Genomic DNA, 19,856 nt, shown 5'->3' on the forward strand with positions numbered 1-19,856 from the left:
CTCATTCTCCTGCCTTCTCCCCATAGTCTCTGACATCCATACTAATCAAGAATCTATCTATCTCTGCTTTAAAAATATTCATTGACTTGGCCTCCACAACCTTCTGTGGCAAAGAATTCCACAGATTCATCACCCTCTGACTAAAGACATTCCTTCTCATCTCCTTCCTAAAGGAGAGCATTCAAGCTGAATCTTTGTGCTCTTGTAACTAGTTTGTGGCTTGAAGCCACAACCTTCTGACTCAGAGATGAGAGTAGAACCCGGAGCCTCAGTTCACACAGACTGACGTAAGTTCCACAGTACAATTCGATGTGGAACGGAAAGGTTGTGGCCAATATTTATCCATCGGCCAACATCAGCCAAAACCAATTAGCTAGCCTTTCATTTACTAAAAAAAAAACACAAAGCGTTGGAGTAACTAAGCGGGTCAGGCAGCATCATTGGAGAGCATGGGCAAGTGACATTTCAGGTCGAGACCCATCAGACCGTTTTGGGTTGTGACCCTTTTTCAGACTGAAGGAGGGACAGGTCCCCACCTGAAACGTCACCTAGCCATGTCCTGGAGAGATGCTGCCTGATCCACTGAGATGCTGCCTGACCCACGGAGATGCTGCCTGACTCAAGCACTTTGTGTCCCCTTCCCCTCTGTTCTCTGGCTTCTGAACGGTCCTTCCATAAGCTAGGGTACTGTCCAATTCACCTCTAACCAATTGCGGACATTGGACTTTGGAACTGATGCATCACAATGCTGAGCATTATATTCTACACTCTGTATCTTCCCCTTTACTTGATCGATTATACTTGAGTTTGACTTGATTGTATTGATATATGGTATATCTGACTGTTCAATGTACCTCGACACACGTGACCATAAGATACCTCAACCTACACCTTTTGCCTTGATCTTGGTTAGTGTGACTTCGGGTTGAAAGCAACACACCTCCTATCATACGGCATCCAACACTGAAGAGGCAGCAGGTAACAGAGACCATTGGAGTGAACGGAAGGAAGGAAGGGAAACATGAAGGCAAATCCTGCATTCAATGGCTTCCACTGTTTAATAAAACAATAGACAATAGGTGCAGGAGTAGGCCATTCGGCCCTTCGAGCCAGCACCGCCATTCAATGTGATCATGGCTGATCATCCCCAATCAGTACCCCGTTCCTGCCTTCTCCCCATATCCCCGACTCCACTACTATTAAGAGCCCTATCTAGCTCTCTCTTGAAAGCATCCAGAGAACCTGCCCTCTGAGGACAGAGGATTCCACAGACTCACCATTCTCTGTGAGAAAAAGTGTTTCCTCGTCTCCGTTCTAAATGGCTTACTCCATATTCTTAAACTGTGGCCTCTGGTTGTGGACTCCCCCAACATCGGGAACATGTTTCCTGCCTCTAGCGTGTCCAAACCCTTAACAATCTTATATGTTTCAATGAGATCCCCAGCTACAAGCCCAGCTGCTCCATTCTCTCAGCGTATGACAGTCCCGCCATCCCGGGAATTAACCTTGTAAACCTACGCTACGCTAATAGCAAGAATGGCCTTCCTCAAATTAGGGGACCAAAACTGCACACAATACTCCAGGTGTGGTCTCACTAGGGCTCTGTACAACTGCAGAAGGACCTCTTTGCTCCTATATAAACATATTAATTGGCCCTCCAGAAACAAGAGATGATTTTATTTTAGTGGGTAAACTGACGGGACGAGCTGACAGTTGAACCTTGTATTCAGCATTGTTGCCAATAATGTGGCCTACTGACCTATTCGACACTTCAAGCAGAGTTTTCTGTGAGTTCACTTTGTGCTACTGGCTTTGCAGGTGTTATAACCCAGCTGAAAAATGATTTCAACAGCAGAAGATGAGGAAGTCCCCTTACCTGTGATCGTGTAAGGATAGTAATTCCAGGCCTTCTCCGTTATATAAAATATTCGAGGTACTACTGCCCTGGCCCAGCTGGGGAGTTTGCTGTGGAACGGAAGGGAAACAAAAGTACTATCAGTGTTTGATTGCAGCATTGAGGACAAACAGGAAGCATTGTAGACTGGTTCAGATCAGACACAAACTGAATAAATGTCCCAACGCAAAACAAGTGGAAACCATCGATAGATTAGTGAGAGCAATATTATATTTTCCGTGACACATCCCAGCCAGTACTATCTCGTACCTCCATTGGAAAGATGCCATTAAGCTGGCAATGAAATTCTGAAGGATGTTTGGGCACACAGTGGCGCAGCTGGTAGAGCTGCTGCCATACGGCACCAGAGGCCCAGGTTCGAACCTGACCTCGGGTGCTGTCTGTGTGGAGTTTGCACCTTCTCCCTGTGACCGCCTGGGTTTCCAGTTTCCTCCCACATCTCAGACCAGTGGGTTTGTAGGTTAATTGGCCTCTGTAAATTGCCCCGTGTGTATGGGGAGTGGATGAGAAAGTGGGGTAACATAGAACTAATGTGGGCGGGTGATCGATGGTTTGTGTCGACTCAGTGGCATGAAGGCCCTGTTTTCATGCTGTATCTCTAAAACCGATGGCTGCTGTTGCTACGACTCAAGGGACTGAATTAAAGAGCGAGGCTGCATAGGCTAGCATTTTATTCCTTGGAGCGTGTGAGGCTGAGGGGTGATCAGAGGGGTGAGGAGTGTGTAAAACAACGAGGGGAATGCCTCCAGTCTTTATCCCGGAGTAGAGGAATCAAGAACTAGAGAGTTCAGGTCTCAGTGAGAGAGACAAGATTTAATAAGATGCTAAAGGGCACCGTTTTTACACAGAGGGTACGTATATGGAACGAGATGCCAGAAGTGGTTGAAGCAGCTATAATAACTAGCTATAAAACACATGAATGGGAAAGATTGAGAGGAACTGGGTCAAGAGGCCAGCAAACGGGACTAGCATATAAAGGCATGTAGGATGAGTTGGGCCAAAGGGCCTATTTCTGACAGTGATTGTGATCATGAATTTAAAATCTACTCAGGGCATGCAGCGTGCAGGCTTTTTTGGAGGAGGGTATAAAAAAACAGAAATGATGGTGCAAATGCTCTGTTAAAGCAAGGGGACGAATGTGTACACACATCACAGCCTCTGCGGATTACACGACACAAAGGCCTGTGACCCTGCTGCTCTGCAGCACCACCTCCCCCCCTTACACTAATCCACAAATCTACTCTGAACTTTGGACTTTAGAGATACAGTGCGGAAACAGGCCCTTCGGCCCACCGAGTCCGTGCCGACCAGCGATCGCCCCGTACACTAACAATTTACAATTTACAAAAGCCAATTAACCCATACACCTGTACATCTTTGGAATGTGGGAGGAAACTAAACTAAACTAAAAGATAGACAAACAAGGAACAGAAAAGATGAACAATATAGAATACAAAGCAGTTTAGCACAGGAATATGCTCTTCGGCCCACACTGTTTGTGCAAAACATGATGCCTAGTTAAACTGACCTTATCTGCCTGTCCATGATCCATATCCCTCGATTCCATTGATTTCCATGTATCTATCCAAAACTCTATTAAACGTCACTATTGTATCTGCCTTCACCTCCACCCCTCTCAATGCGTTCCAGGCTCCCACCACTCTGTGTAAAAAACTTGCCTCGCGCACCTCTATTAAACTTTCTTCCTCTTACCTTATAACTATGCCTTCTAATGTTTGATATTTCCACCCTGGAAAAAGGTTCTAACAGTCTACCTCATCTGTGCCTCCCATAATTATATATCATTCTATCGAGTCCCCTCAACCTCTGACATTCAAGAGAAAATAATCGCTCCAGCCTCTCCCTGTAGATCCAGGATGCTCTGATTATTCAGCATTCTGGTAAACCTCCTCTGCACCCTCTCCAAAGCCTCCACGTCTTTCCTGTAATGGGACGTGCAGCAAATTACTGCAAGAGCGGTCTTGGATATTGGGAGCACGTTAATAGAGCAGGCCTCAACAATAGATGCGCTAAATTGAAGGTCGATGTTCGGCATTTAGTGAGGTAAAGGTATTCAGATATGAAAATATCATTCTGGGAAAGCACAAAAGAACGTCTCTATTAAGTTGCTACCATGGAGTACAAGACGAGAATTCATTCAAGACAGAACAGTTAATGAATAATGACAAAATGCAACTGTGTGCTTCAGCTGGATGCCTTTTGACAGGTATTTCGAGATCAATTGTGTAATGTACTGCAAGCATCCATTTCACTCAATAGATTTGATTGAACATTCGAGACATGGCGAGTTATAGAATGTGGTTGCGTAAACTTGAAAGACTGCAGTTGACAGCGGGCCAAATTCTGAATCAAACTCAGAATCTATATGCACCAGAGTGTGTCTGATTGAATTGCACCCTGTAAAGTTCCACCACTGGAAACACCTTACCCATTGCTTCCTGACCTGTTGATGATGGGTTTCCGATTTGAAACGTTCACCATTTGATGAAACGGTCTCGACCTGAAATGTCACCTATTTCTTTTTTCCAGAGATGCTGTCTGACCCGCTGAGTTACTCCAGCCTTTTGTGACCATTTCTTTTTCCACAGATGCCGCCTGATCTGTGGACGGTTTCCACCATTTTCTGTTTTTATTTCAGATATCCAGCGCCCTGCAATTATTATTGATTTTCAAGCATTTTGTGCCCCAGGGAATATATTACTATTGCTAGCTTGTTTGGGTTTTGTTGGATCTCGTAAAGACATAGGGACAGAGTGAGGCCATTGGTTCTGCTCCACCATTCAATCATGGCCGATCCATTTTTCCTTCTCAACCCCATTCTCCTGCCTTCTCCCCGTAACCTTTGACACCCTTACTAATTAAGAACCTTATCAATCTCCGCTTTAAAAATACCCAATGACTTAGCCTCCACAGCCGACTGTGACAATAGACTCCACAGATTCACCACCTTCTGGCTAAATAAATTCCTCCTCTTCTCCATTCTAAAGGTACCTCCTCATTACAATCTTGATCCAAACATGGACCAAAGAGCTGAAGTCCAGAGGTGTATTGAGACTGCCAGCCCTTGACATCAAGGTAGTATTGGACAGTGTCTGGAAATAAGGATTCTTAATCCAAACTAAAGTCGACCAACATCAATGCGGAAATACTTCAATGCTTGTGGATCTACCTTCCACAAAGGAAGGTGGCTGTGGCCTTTGGATATCAATATCTTCGCCCTAGAATATCCCAGCTAATCAGGGCAGAGTTCTGGCCCATCCTCTTCATTGCTTCAACAATTACCTTCCTTCCAGCATGAAGTGGGTCATTTGCTGATGATTGTGCAATGTTCAATTGCATTTGTAACTCTACAGCAAAGGATGCAATGAGCAGGCGTGGGTGTTAGGAGGCAAGTGCCATTCACCGCACTAAAACGTCAGGCAAGGACCATCTCCAGCAAGAGAGTCAAACCACCCACCCCTTGCATTCAATGCCATTAGCGATGTTACCTTCCCAGTCATCAAGACCACTTCACCATTGACTAGAAACTCAACTGGAACAGCCACATAAATACCATGGCTACAGAAGGGCGACACAGTGGTAATGTTTCTCTCACCGCGCCAGAGACCCATGTTCGGTCCTGCCTACGGGTGCTGCCTGTACGGAGTTTGTACCTTCTCCCTGTGACCAAGTGGGCTTTCTCCAGGTGCTCTGGTTTCCTTCCACACTCCAAAGACGTACAGTTTTGTGGGCTAATTGGCTTCAGTAAAATAGTAAAAAGGTCCCTACTGTGTAGGATAATGCTACTTTATGGGGTGATCACTGGCCGGCATGGACTCAGTGGGCCAAAGGGCCTGTTTTCGCGCTGTATCTCTAAAGTCTACATTTTAAAGCAGACAAGAGCCTGGGTATTTTGTGGCAACCAATTCACCTGACACCCCAAAACTTTTCTACTACCTACAAGGCTCAAATCAGGATCAAGGTGGAATATGTAGGAAGATGGAAGGTGGAAAATGTTGATTAGGCCTCGTTGGGAATAATGTGTTCAGTTCTGGTTGCCATGCAACAAGAAAGATGTGAAAACCAGGAACTGCAGATTCTGGTTTATATCAAAGATAGACACAAAGTGCTGGAGTAACTCAGCGGGTCGGGCAGCATCTCTGGAGAAAAAGAATGGGTGACGTTTCGGGTCAGAACCCTTCTTCAGTCAGGTCAGGTGTCCTGCTTCTGAACTGCATCAGATCACGAGCCCGCAGCGCGAATTATCTTCAATTTTGTCCCATTCTCATTTCAGAAATGCACTGTGTGACAACTAGTGAGTGCTCTATTCTGACCCGTCTCCTGAGTGCCAGGCAGAGTTAATGGCAGCCTTATCCATTCTCCAGTGAAGCAATAAATGAAGTCAGCCCTCCTAAAACGGCTAAATTAGGCCCAATAACATGTGCAGGCCCACAGCAAACATCTTGTCAAATTGCTCTTCGTGAGAAGACAAATGTCCTCCATTATAAAATGGCGGGAGAAGCCAATTTATTAGCGCTGTTCGCACTCATGTCAGTTCGAGCGCAAGTCATCAGGCAGCTTTGAATAATGTGGATCCAGAAATAGCACTCTCAAGGTTTAAATTGAAAATTTGCTCAAGGGGATAAAAGCGAGTTAAAAATAACGGGATAATGAGCTTCATCACGTCTATATTTAGCCTCGCAGCTTAACGAAAAGGCCAATCGCACGTGTCTGCGATGTAACATCACACTATTCATCTCTCACCTACATTGTCAGGAGACGTGTCTTGAAAGCCTGACGAATGCAGTGCTCAAAGAAAAACACCACGCTGCAATATTAATTATTAAACTCAACATTAAGGAACGGGAAGAGCTGCCTGGATTCCTACTGTGACTTATTAAATACTTCAAACCTCTCAGCAAGGGATGGCTGTGTGTCTTATCAGAAACTGAATATCGTACAATAAAACCATACCCTCAATAATTCAGATGACTGTAACATATCAATAATATATCGAAATGCATTAAACAAAGACGGCACTGGGAAATATATAGAATGCATTCCGCATGCAATATATTTATCCTACACCTATGGTTGCAGCGTACTCAATGTTATAGAGCTTTATGATGCATCAAGATGTGGCTTATTCACGGCTGGTTACCGTGAGCCCCTGATCTGAAGAAGGGTCCCGACCTGAAACGTCACCCATCCCTTTGCTCCAGAGGTCTTAAGGTAATTAGTGATAGGGGTAGAATTAGGCTATTCAGCCCATCAAGTCTACTCCTCCATTCAATCATGGCTGATCTATCTCTCCCTCCTAACCCCTTTCTCCTGCCTTCTCCCCGTAACGTCTGACAACCGTACTGATCAGAGATGCTGCTTGACCTGCTGAGTTACTTTTGTGTCTATCTGTGGCATCTTGATAACTATGTTGTTTTTTTGCTATAAAAGCAGAAAGTTTGTGAAGAACTCAGCAAATCAGGCAGCATCTGTGGAGGAAAAAGCTGAGTAGATGAGGCAGATCTGAGATTTCCCCCATATTCATAGACAGGTAGATCTATAACTGGAGTGTTTCTGAGCACGGAATAAACTGCGCATTTCCACTTGACGAAGCAACTGCCCAGGGATGGCAACACTGTTCCAATGAGTGCAATATCTGCACACTTGCCTGTGCTCGGGAAATGTACTCGATGAGAAATGCATAGGGAGGGAGTTCAATCCTTGTGCCAAGTTAAAATGTCAAGAAAAGGTGGGAGGAACTGTAGGAACGTGGCAGAGAACAATGCAGAACTGTAGCCATCTTGTAGTGTTCCAGTACTGCCATCTCGCTCATCACCAAATTCAAATTTTGCTACTTTAAAGACGTCAATGAATAGAACTGTTGCTGCTGATCATAATTGGTCATTTCTCCCTTCCCTCCAGAACGAGACATTACAACAGAGACTAACCCCAAGCCCGCATTGGTAAACACAGTGGTGCAATAAACAGAATTAGATTTTGTGTACATTCCAGATTTCCATTGACATTTCCACTGCCCTTCACATCATTTAGAATTATGGGCAATTTAGAATATTGCGTTTCCGTTCCAAAGGCCCTTTGAGCTGCTGCTGTAGAAGCCCATCACTGTAGCTAGACCTCAGTTTGACTTATTTCATTTAATTGCTGCAATTTTGGCTGCAGTGAGCACTTGCATGTTTTTGCCAAGCAATGCTAAGTTGTTCCAAATGCTTTTAGCTCCTCCGAGTAGTTTGGGCAATTAAACCACACAGGGCAGAGGATGTTAGGAATCAATACAGGTCAGTGTAAAGCGACTGTAAATCAAGTCTTGCATTTCCGTAGCAGCCTTGCTGATGTTAGAATGCCTCGAAGCACATTACAGTCACACAAGCATTTTTTTGACTGATAGCCGGCACAGTTGCATCTTTTAGGCTGCAGACTTTAGAGATACAGAACAGAAACAGGCCCTTCGGCCCACCGAGTCCACGCCGACCAGCACTCACCCTGTCAAATCATGCACTAACGCCAGCCAACACAATTTTACAATTTTTTTTACCTAAACCTATTAACCTACTCACCTGTTTAAGAAGGAACTGCAGATGCTGGAAAATCGAAGGAAGACAAAATGCTGGAGAAACTCAGCGGGTGCGGCAGCATCTATGGAGCAAAGGAAATAGAGGAAGGAAAGAAGGGTCTCGACCGGGAACATTGCCCATTTCCTTCGCTCCATAGTTGCTGCCTCACACGCTGAGTTTCTCCAGCATTTTTGTCAACCTACACACCTGTGCCTCTTTGGAGTGTGGGAAGAAACCGGATGTGCATGGGTGGCACATGTGGTGACAGGAAAATTGTACAAATTCCGCGCAGACAGCACCATAGTGGGGAGTTCGCTGGTGCTGTAAGGCAGCAACCCCACCACTGCGCCACCATGACACCCATGATTTATATTTATCATGCCCCTCATACCTAAATGGAAAAATCATCTGTTGTAGGTGTTGGTTGAGGTCTGAATATTGTCCAGAAGACTAGAGATAATCTGGTGTCTACCCCTTCCTGTCGACTCAGTCTAGATTGTTATGTTTAATTCTTGAGAATTCTTAATTCAGGAGTTGGAATAAACCTGGCAACCATCTCAGGGCACAATGGCAGAGTTGCTGCTGTACAGCACCACAGGCCTAGGTCCAATCCTGACTACACGTGCTGTCTGTGCGGAGTTTGTACGTTCGCCCTGTGACCGCGTGGCTTTTCTCCCAGTTCCTTCCCCACTCCCGAGACGTGCAGGCTTATTGGCTTCTTATAGTAACTTATTCCTAGTCTGTAGGAGAGAACTAGTGTACGGGTTATCGCTGGTTGGTGCGGACTCGATGGGCCAAAAGGGCCTGTTTCCATGCTGTATCTCTAAACTAAACATGAAATGCAAGACTACCAATCAGTGATTGTAAGCAGAGAAAATGTCAATAAACAATATGAATAAATGAAAGGCTCTGATCACTTGTTTGAAAAGTGAAGGAAATAGTCTCTTATTGCAGATTTATCGAAGACATTGGCGCCAGGCTGAATCCTTTACAATGTTTCGGAAAGCTTATTTGCCAGAATGCTGAAGATAGACTCAAAGTGCTGGAGTAACTCAGCGGGTCAGGCAGCATCTCTGGAGAAAAGGGATGGGTGACATATCGGGTCGGAACCTTCTTCAGAGTCGAAGGCTGACGTTTCGGGTCGGAGCCAGAATGCTGCCTGGATTAAAGTGTTCCGGCTGCAGGGAGAGGTCGGATCGGCTTGGACTGTTTTCTCTGCAAAGTACGAGGTTGACTAGAAGCATCTAAAATTATGAGAGGCATAGATATATGTCAGACCCATGTACTCCAGGGTGGCAATGTTCAACGCTAGAGGGCATTTCTTTAAGATGAGAGGGGAGATGTGCGGGGCAAGTTCTTTTACACAGTGAGCGGTGGTGAGGGTCTGGAACGTATTGCCAGGGGTGGTGGTGGTGGAGGCAGATACGATAGTGGTGTTTAAGAGGCTTTTATACAGGCACATGGAAGTACAGGGAATAGTGAGGTACGGATCATATACAGGCAGATGAGATCTGTTTATCTTGGCCTCATGTTGGGCACAAACATGGCGGGCTGAAGGACCCAAACCTGCGCTGTCCCTGCCATGTTCTTAAATCCATTGGGTAGGTGGCTTATCTCTGCCTGAGCTCTTGCCTATCGCAGTGCACCATTTTATTGTGCAACCGTAACTGTGTCACAATGCAGATGACGCGGGGGAGGATGGACGGCTACAGAACAAATGCCTCGCTTTCAATTGTGAGCCATTCCATTGTGGTGAACCATGGAGAGACCTGTGTTGATATATCCCCATTTCAGCTCATCACAGGGCAATTTCCAACCCATGAAGTATTCGTGAAGTGTTGTCGGCAATCAGTCGAGTAAAGATTGAATCCATCAAAGAACACGCACTCGGCATGAAATTTAACAGATTGACGTGTAATACGACATTTGATAGATCTTGCTTTCAAACTAAAGAAAAAGCTGAAGCAGGAAGATTAGTGTGATCTGACAGGAGCGGGCGGTTAGATTCGTATAACATTACTCTTGAGTCCGGAAGATCTCCAGTCTGCATTCAATTACTGTTGACTGAATCTTCAGCTGACCTCTGGGTGAACGGTGGCGCAGTGGGTAGAGCCGCTCCCTCACGGCGCCAGAGAACCCGGTTCGATCCTCACCATGGGAACTGTCCATGTGAAGTTTGTATGTTCTCCTTGTGACCGTATGGGTTTCCTCCGGGTACTCCAAATCCCAAAGACTTACCAATTTGTAGGTTAGTTGGCCTCTGTAAAAATTGTTCTTAGTGTTTAGTTCAGTGTGATACTTTCTTTTTAATTTAGTTTGGAGATACAGCGCGGAAACAGGCCCTTCGGCCCACCGAGTCCGCGCCGACCAGCAATCCCTAACAGTATCCTATACACTAGGGACAATTTACATTTTTTACAAGAGCCAATTATCCTACAAACCTGTATGTTTTTGGAACGTGGGAGAAAACCTGAGCACCCGAGGGAAACCCATGCGGTCATGGGGAATCTAATATTTTGTGTTGTATATTTGTATGGGAAAGCGGGCAGCATGGTGGCACAGCGCCAGAGATCCGGATCCGATCCCGACTACAGGTGCAGTCTGCATGGAGCTGGCACATTCTCCCTGTGTTCAGTAACCCAGTAGCTTTTCGCTCCCACACTCCAAAGACGTACATGTTTGTAGGCTAATTGGTTTTGGTAAAAAGTGTGAATTGTCCCTAGTGTGTGTAGGATAGTGTAAGTGTGCGGGGGGTCACTAGTCGGCGCGGACTCAGTGAGCTGAAGGGCCTGTTTCTGCGTTATATCTCTAAACCAAAGTAAACTAAACATTTGTTGTATGAAGGAGCTGCAGATGATGGTTTAAACCAAAGATAGATACAAAATGCTGGATGTATCTCAGCGGGACAGGAGGCATCTCTGAAGAAGGGTCCAGACCCGAAACGTCACCCTTCTATCCAGAGATGCTGAGTTACTGCAGCAATTTGTGTCTAAACTAAACATTTGATTGCAACTAAGAGCCGAAAGCCAGCCTGACATTACTTCACTCAGTTTGACAGTTGGTGTATTGATTTGGGCAGAAATTAACTATGCCAGGAACTGTAATGGGACCACATGCCCAGCTGGCTACCCATAGCAAAGAAATTGGACTCACATATCGACAGGGACAAGTGCTCTAGACTCAGCAAGGGGCTGTGATCTATGATGCCTTTTCTATTCGTGTGGATAATGTGACGTGCATACTTCTCCCGGGAAGGCCACAAGTCACAAATGTAGTCAAAAAAGGTAAAGGATAAATAAAATCTATGCTCTGTAAAACAACATTTGTTCTGGGCTCACAATATGCACAGCCTGTCTTCCTCTGAACACCAAATCTGTCAGGGGCAGAGGAATATTTTCCACACTCTCCATTCCCAGTTTCCACACAATGAACTGAAGCATGGATACAAGGAACTGCAGATGCTGCAGTAACTCAGGGTGTTTTGTGAACTGAAGTGTGTTTGGTGAATGTATCAATGTGATGTGATTCCTCTCCATTGCCAGCCAGCCTTGCTGCTCCACCTTACGCATGAAGATCGATGCTCTGGCCACAGCCTGTGCTCGAACCAGACTGACTGGTTTGGTTTGGTTTGGTTTTGTGATACAGTGTGGAAAAGACTCTTCCACACACCGACCAGCGGCCACCCATAAACTAGTTCTATCCTACACACAAGGTACAATTTACAGAAATCAATTAACCTGCAAGCCTGCACGTCTTTAAATGAGGGAGGAAACCGGAGCACCCGGAGAAAACCCAAGCGGGAGAACGTACAAACAGGGAGAACGTACAAACTCTGTCGTCAGCACCTGTAGTCGGATCAAACCCGGGTCTCGGGTGCTGTGAGGCAGCGACTCTACCGCTGTGTCACTCTATCCCCTCAGTCATCCTGAGATCAGCTTCTGGCCATGTATGACTGCCAACTGCTTTCTCCGCAGCCTCAACTCATTTGCTGCTGAAATCCTCACCTGAGCCTGTGTTCTCTTGAAAACATGACATCCAATAATCACCATCCCATCTTCTATCCTCTATCCATCCAAGCTTAGGGCACCCCAGCGACACAGCTGAGAGAGCTGCTGCCACACAGCGCCAGAGACCCGGGTTCGATCCTGTCCTCGGGTGCTGTGGGGGAACCCGGAGCACCCAGAGAAAACCCACGCTGTCACAGGCAGAACGCGCAAACGCCCCACAGACAGCACCTGAGCTCAGGATCAGACACGGGTCCCTGGCGCTGTGACGCAGCAGCTCCATCAAGGAGAGCATCTTAAATCCAGTGCTCCCTAGAAGGGTTACATCACCCTGCAAGACTGCTTTCAATGCAGTAACGTGACATTGGGAAAGTATTTGGCTATAAAATTCTTTGGGACATTGTGTGAAATTTTTCTTTGTAGAATCCGATCTTGATGATCAATACTGTGCTTATTATTGCAAACCTCCTAAAAAGTATCACACTATATCCGCTCGTCCCCCGAGGACCAGAGACTGTGAGGATGGAGCCGGTGACAACGATGGGCGAGGAGAGGGACATGGTGTCCAAGGAAGGCGATGGCTGGAGGCCTCGCAACAGCCTGGTACTTGCCTGGAACAGGCACCGCTCATAGGAACTGAAGCGGGGACTTTGAACATGGCGCCAAAAGACGGCTTCTCTTACATGCGGGCTCACTGGACTATTCCTGTACACTTGCTAATCGAGGATCGGGGGTATGCCCATACTCTACTGGACGGTTTGTAAGGTAAAGAATTTCACTGTGTTAGCACTTCGCACATAAGACAATAAAAAGCACCATTGAACCATATACTGTGGATGTTTGTGTTAAATTTTTTATTGTGTTTTGTGTGTTCTTTCTCATTGTATCGCTGCTGACATATTCATTTCACTTGCATTCATTTCATGTGCAATGTGACAAATAAACCCGTACTGTATTGTATTGTATACCTCCTGCCACTTCACAGTGCCGATTACACCAGGCTGGTGGAACAGGAGAAACCATTAAACTGCTCTGCTTATCACTATAATCATCCATGCTTTAAATTCCGAGTTCTGGCGAGGGTGTGGAAAGAACAATGCTCATCCCCACAGGAAAAGGGAAACATTGAACTGTGAATCACAAATGCTGAAGTCTCTCGGTTTTCAACAAACATCCTTAAGAAGTCAGGAGAAGTTATCCGGTGATGTGGAACAGTGATTTTTTTTAGAAATATAGGAATTGATTTTTTTTTTGTTGCCACTTTGAAGGTTCTACCCTAACTTCATATGTATCAGATATTGGAATTTAGAAGCAGGTCTGTGCAGAGAATGGATACAATCTAGTTATTTTTGAATCCCAGCAGAGGATTTTTATACTATTATTATTACTACATCATTATAGACTTTTTGTAGTTTAGTCTGTCTGTCTCTCTATCCGTCTCTGTCTAATGTCATGTGTACCGAGGTACAGTGAAAAGCTTTTTTGGTTACATAATTACAATCAAGGTGTCCACAGTGTCCATCAAGGCGTCCTACAGATACAGGATAAATGGAATAACGTTTAGTACAAATCCAGTAGATTACAGATAGTCCAAGGGTCTTCAATGAGGTAGAACTGCACAACTAAACCCTTATTTTTCCCTTAATGTAAGAGTGAGGAGCTGGACTATAGAGAGGGCCAGTTTTTCAATGAAAATAAAAAGACAATGGCCATAAACAATTTATTTTATGCCATGTATGATGTGAATATGCATTTATACGGAGGAATCGTCCAAATTATTTGTTGAGACTTGGACTACTATCCCAGAAACAGGACTTCAGAATCTTTCCCTGGAGGCTGTTATATTCAGCCAGTTATATAGAATGGGAGGTTAAATGGTCAGGGGGGGGGAGGCATTAGTTATATTTGAAAGAATTTACCAATGGAGATGGGAGCTAGAGTCTGGAAAGTGACCTGATTGCTCACAAGCAGTGGATTCTCACGGGATTATCCACGGTGGATTATCCATGGAGACTATTTTGAGTATAACATACAGATCAGCTGATAGCAGGAAAGGGCAGCGAGTTGGAGAGGGAAACTATAACAGAAAAGTTGTTTTAATCTCCCAACCTCAACTAAGAGCATTTCACTGCAGAATACGGAATTCTAGTTATCATTAATTAAAAACTGCAAGAGAGGCCAAGGGGTGATAGAGGTGTATAAGATCCTCAGGGGAATAGATAGGGTAGATGCACAGAGCCCTTTACCTGGAGTAGGGGACGGAGGTTTAAGGTGAGAAGGCAAAGGTTTAATCGGGACCTGAGGGGCAACTTGCTCACACAGAGGGTGGGGGGTATATAAAATGAGCTACCAGAGGACATAGTTGAGCCAGGTACCATGACAACATTTGAAAGTCTTTTGGACAGGTGGTCATATCAGGATAGTCATGTACACAAAAAAGCTGGAGAAACTCAGCGGGTGCAGCAGCATCTATGGAGCGAAGGAAATAGGCAACGTTTCGGGCCGAAACCCTTCTTCAGAATAGTCATGTGTTGGGTAGATCAGGTAACCATGTAATGGGTAGATCAAGTAGTCATGTTGTTGATTTGATACAGTTGGCTCATGTGTTGGGTAGATCAGGCAGTCACGTTGTTGAATTGATAGGGTCATGAGGTACACAATGCTGGAGAGGTGAGGTATGAGGTACAAAAATGCTGGAGAAACTCAGCGGGTGCAGCAGCATCTACAGATGCTGCTGCACCCGCTGAGTTTCTCCAGCATTTTTGTGTACCTTCGATTTTCCAGCATCTGCAGTTCCTTCTTAAACAGTAGGGTCATGAGTTGGGCATATCGGGTAGTCATGAGCTGGGTGGATCTGGTAGCCTCACATTGTCGAGTGGATCAGGTAGGTTGGACAAGGTGAGAGGTGACAGTGGTGCAGCCAAGGGAGGATTAGATTTGACTCCGTGTAGATGGATGCTTGATGGCAGCATGGGTTTGGTGGAAATGAGGGGCCTATTTCCACGCTCTATCTCACTCTGTGTCTCCGACATAATTGTTCACTGTTCCAACATCGCCCTGGTTTCTCAATCAGGCTCAGTTCAGAGATGGGATGTAGCCGTTTTTTTGTATTAATGTTCTTTTCAACTGTGATGCATGATTAACGGGTTAAACAAAGTAACGTGTTAAATTGGATTTGCGCTAATTGCGCTAGATTCTGACAATTATCTAACAACTTTATCTTAAAGACTTAATAATACTGAACGTAACCAGTGTAAACAGCATAAAAAACAGTTATGAAGGTCTTCAATTTTGTTTTCTTTTTCTATTTATTTGAAAAAGTCCTATACCTTAAGTTGCAAAGTTTAAGAGACAGTTAAACTGGTACATGGATAGGGCAGGTTTAGAGGGAAATGGGCCTAATACAGGAAAGTGGGACTAGTGTAGATGGGTCATGTTGGATGGTGTGGGCAAGTTGGGCCGAAGGGCTTGTTTCCATGCTGTATGTCTCTATGACTCCATACATAAGGTTTCAATAAATAGCTGAGCACAAAATTGCAGTCAATTCAAATTGCCCCAAATTCAGACCAGAATGTGGATGTGTTGAGCGGTGGGAGGCGTGGGTTGGATTCACTTTAGTGCCTGACAAGGCATGTCACCAAACCGAGATGATTTCTCCGCACTGCAAGTTTAAGAAACTCATGGTCCGTGGCTCCTTAAGTCAACAACATTATTACTTAAACCTTTCCTGGAATGGACATGTCAATGTTTAACAGGGAAGAGGTTGTCCTCTTGAATTCCCACAAAAACTAATATGGATAATGGTATCCTTACCAAACCGAATGGAGCCCAGTACTGAGCATTCAGTAAGACCTGAGCCACTCGTAGCGTAGACATAAGCCTATTTGAAACTGCATTCTTTAATTGAACACCAACATAACGGTAGATAGAAGACACGAGGAGCTGCAGATCCGTAAACCTTTGTCAGAGCCAAAACGTGGTGACACTTGTACACTGCCTAGGTGAAGTCTGCTATGTGATTTTACTGGGTTGTGAGCAAAACAAAGCACTTCACTGTACCTAGGTACATGTGACAATAAAGTATCATTGACTCATCGATACTGAAAAGAGAAAATACATGCAGAGTGCTGGAGTAACTCAGCAAGTCAGACAATATCTATGGAGGGAATGGATTGAAGGTGTTTCGGGATACTGTCGGCGCACTAGTCTATGCCATCCTAATTTGGAGCGATTTTACAGATTCAACATACAAACCTGCACGTCTATGCAGTGTGGGAGGAAACAGAGCAGCTGGAGAAAAGCCACGTAATCGCAGGGAGAACGTACAAACTCCGTCCAGAGAGCACCCATAGTCAGGAACGAAGCGGGATCTCTGGCCCTGGTAAGGCAGCAACTCTACTGCTGCACCACCGTGCCATCCAAAACATCATCTTTTCTATTTCCTCCACAGATGCTGCCTGACCGGCTCAGTTATTCCAATCCTCTGTCTTTATTTGAAAGGTTGATAGTGTTGTTTTATTTGGGAACACAGTCTTGTAGCCTCACTAGTGACCTTTGAAATTAACTCCAGCACCCATATGGGAAATGGTGGGGCAGATTTGGGGGCAGTTTCTTCCCAACTGCTATCAGCAACAAATAGACAGCAGTCCTGAGCTACAATCTTCCTCATTAGAGATGCTCGGGCTGTCTATAAATAAACAGTACTGGACTGTATCTTGCACTAATCCTTATTCCCAATATCGTGTATCTGTACACCGTGGACAGCTCAATTGTAATGTATAGTCTTTTCCCTGACAGGATAGCTGGCATCAAAAGGGATAGCTGGCATCAAAAGGTTTTCACTGCACCTTTCCACATGTGACAATAAACTAAACTAAAGTCCTCGAGGACAGTCACTAATATTGATAATATCCCAGTATTACGCCTACGTGAAGATAAAGTACTTGCATCAGGTCATCTGAGAATCTTTTATGTTTACACAGAACAGTGAATCGTCTTCCCTATTCTAGTCACTGATGTTATTGGGATATGTGAGAGAGCAAGGTCAGTCTGTTTAGCACGAGTGGACATTCATAAGTTCATAAGTGATCGGAACAGAATTAGGCCATTCGGCACATTAGGCCTACTCCGCCATTCAATTATGGCTGGTCAAGTTCAAGTTCAAGTTCACACTTATTGCCACGTGCACCAATTAAGGTACAGTGGAATTTGAGTTACCATGCAGCCACACAATCAAAAAGAGCACAATACACAATAGAATACAATATGAACATCCACCACAGTGGAATCAACATTCTTCACTGTGGTGGAAGGCAATAACGTTCAGTCAGTCCTCCTCCTTTCTTCATCCGTGGTCGGGACCATGAACCCTCCCCAGTCGCCGCTACGGACGGCCCGATGTACAGGCCCTCTCGTCGGGATGATCGAAACTCCGACGTCGGGAGGGACGGACACCCGCTGCTTGGAGGTCCCAAATCGGCAGGTTCCTACCGGAGACCGCGGGTACACGGTGTTATAGGCCGCAGGCCAGCGGTCAGAGCTCTTCTCCGGCGATCCCCGGCGAGGGATCCCAGACTCTGCGATTGAAAATCCACGCCTGCGGCTAGAAGCTCCGCAGACCCACGGCTAGAAGCTCCGCAGATCGCGGCTTCAGGATGTCGTAGTTCGCGGGCCAGCGATCAGAGCACTTCTTCTGGCGATCCCCGGCAAGGAATCACCCGGATCCACGATGGAAAGTCAGCGCTGCGCCCACTGCTAAAGCTCCGGGCCCGACTCCTGGAGAGGCCGCACCAATCCACGCTGTTAGGCCGCGAGGGAGGGTGAAAATGCGACTAGGAGAAAAGTTGCATTCTACCGAGGTAAGTGACTGAAAAACAGTTCCCCACTTTCCCTCCCCACACCCCTAAACTAAAACACACTTTTAAACATACTAAAAACAAAAAAAAGTCGAAAGGACGAACAGCTGCTGGTGAGGCTGCCGACTCGCAGCGCCACCTGATGGAATTTCTCCTACCTTCTCCCCATAACCCCTTGACACCCGTACTAATCCAGAATCTATCAATCTTCGCATTAAAATATCCATTAACTTGGCCTCCTCAGTCTTCTGTGGCAATTAATCCCACAGATTCACCACAAATTCCTCCTCATCCCCTTCCAAAAGGAACGTTCTTTAAATCCTGAGGCTGTGTCCTCTGGTCCTAGACTCTCCCACTAGTGAAAACATTCTCTCCACGTCCACTCTATCCTGGCCTTTCACTATTCGGTAAACTTCAATGTGGTCCCCCCCCTCATCCTTCTAAAGTCAGTTACATCTGTAGTGGGACTCATATGGGCTAGCACCTGCTCAACATCTGGCAGGGGGCTTTGTCCCATCTGCTGCATCTCGGTGGCTTACCTGGACAGGTGGACCCTCTTCTCCGTGAACTGGCCTTTTCCATGCACGGGATCTTCATGTGGTTCATTCTTAACCACTTCCACCCCCTCACCCTTGTCGCTCTGCTCGTGGCTGTGCTTGCTGATGGTGTACAGCTGTCCTATCCTGTACTGTGATCAGAAACAAAAAACAAACGTGCTGGCATTAGCATCAAACAGTCCAATTCCTCCCTGCCTTCGAGAACTGGGTGCACAAAGACTTCCCATTCAGTTAAGAGAGTTCAGAGACAGGGCGGCACGGTGGCATATTAGTTGAATTGCTGCCTCATAGCGCCAAAGACAAGGGTTCCATCCTGACCTCAGGTGCTGTCTGTACGGAATTTGTGCGTTCTCCCCGTGGCAGCATGGCTTTCGTCTGGGTGGTCCGGTTTCCTCCCACATTCCAAACATGTGTGGGCTTGTAGGTCAATCAGCCTCTATAAATTGTCCCTAGTGTGTCGGATAGAACTGGTGTATCCTAGTTCTATCCTACACACCATGTATGGGTGATCACTGGGTGGCATGGATTCAGTGGGCCGAAGGGCCTACCTCCGCGCTGTATATCTAAAAAAAAATACCGTGTGGAAATGACCCCTTCGAGCCCACGAGTCCACGCCGACCATCAATCGCCCTCTCACATCAGTTCTGTTATTGCATGTTTGCATTTGTTCCCTGCACACTTGGGGCAATTTACAGAGGGCAATTAACCTGCAAACCTACACGCCTTTGGAAAGTGGGAGGAATCTGGAGCACCCGGTGAAAACACATGCAATCACAGGGAGAACATGCAAACTCCACACAGACAGCAGCCGAGGTCAGGATCCAATCCGGGTCTTTGGCGTTGGGAAGCTGCTCATTTACCAGCTGCCCCGCCCACCTCCTGCACCATAACCAGTGCGGGTAGCAGAGGACAATGGCAGCTTGTTGAAGGGATAGTGGTTAAGTATTCATGAA

General features: G+C 45.8%; 1 protein-coding gene across 1 annotated transcript in view; it reads right to left on the reverse strand.

Moving 5' to 3' along the window:
* The window catches only part of LOC129707002 (cytoplasmic phosphatidylinositol transfer protein 1-like), a 164,349-nt gene that overhangs the window by 57,136 nt on the left and 87,357 nt on the right, over window positions 1-19,856 (reverse strand). The window contains exons 3-4 of the mRNA XM_055651711.1: window positions 18,886-19,034; window positions 1,877-1,965 (exon numbers count right to left, since the gene is read on the reverse strand). Coding sequence (XP_055507686.1) covers window positions 1,877-1,965; window positions 18,886-19,034 — 238 coding nt within the window. The remainder of the gene's footprint in view (window positions 1-1,876; window positions 1,966-18,885; window positions 19,035-19,856) is intronic.

This window comes from Leucoraja erinacea, chromosome 20, assembly GCF_028641065.1.
Source record: "Leucoraja erinacea ecotype New England chromosome 20, Leri_hhj_1, whole genome shotgun sequence".
NCBI lineage: Eukaryota > Metazoa > Chordata > Chondrichthyes > Rajiformes > Rajidae > Leucoraja > Leucoraja erinaceus.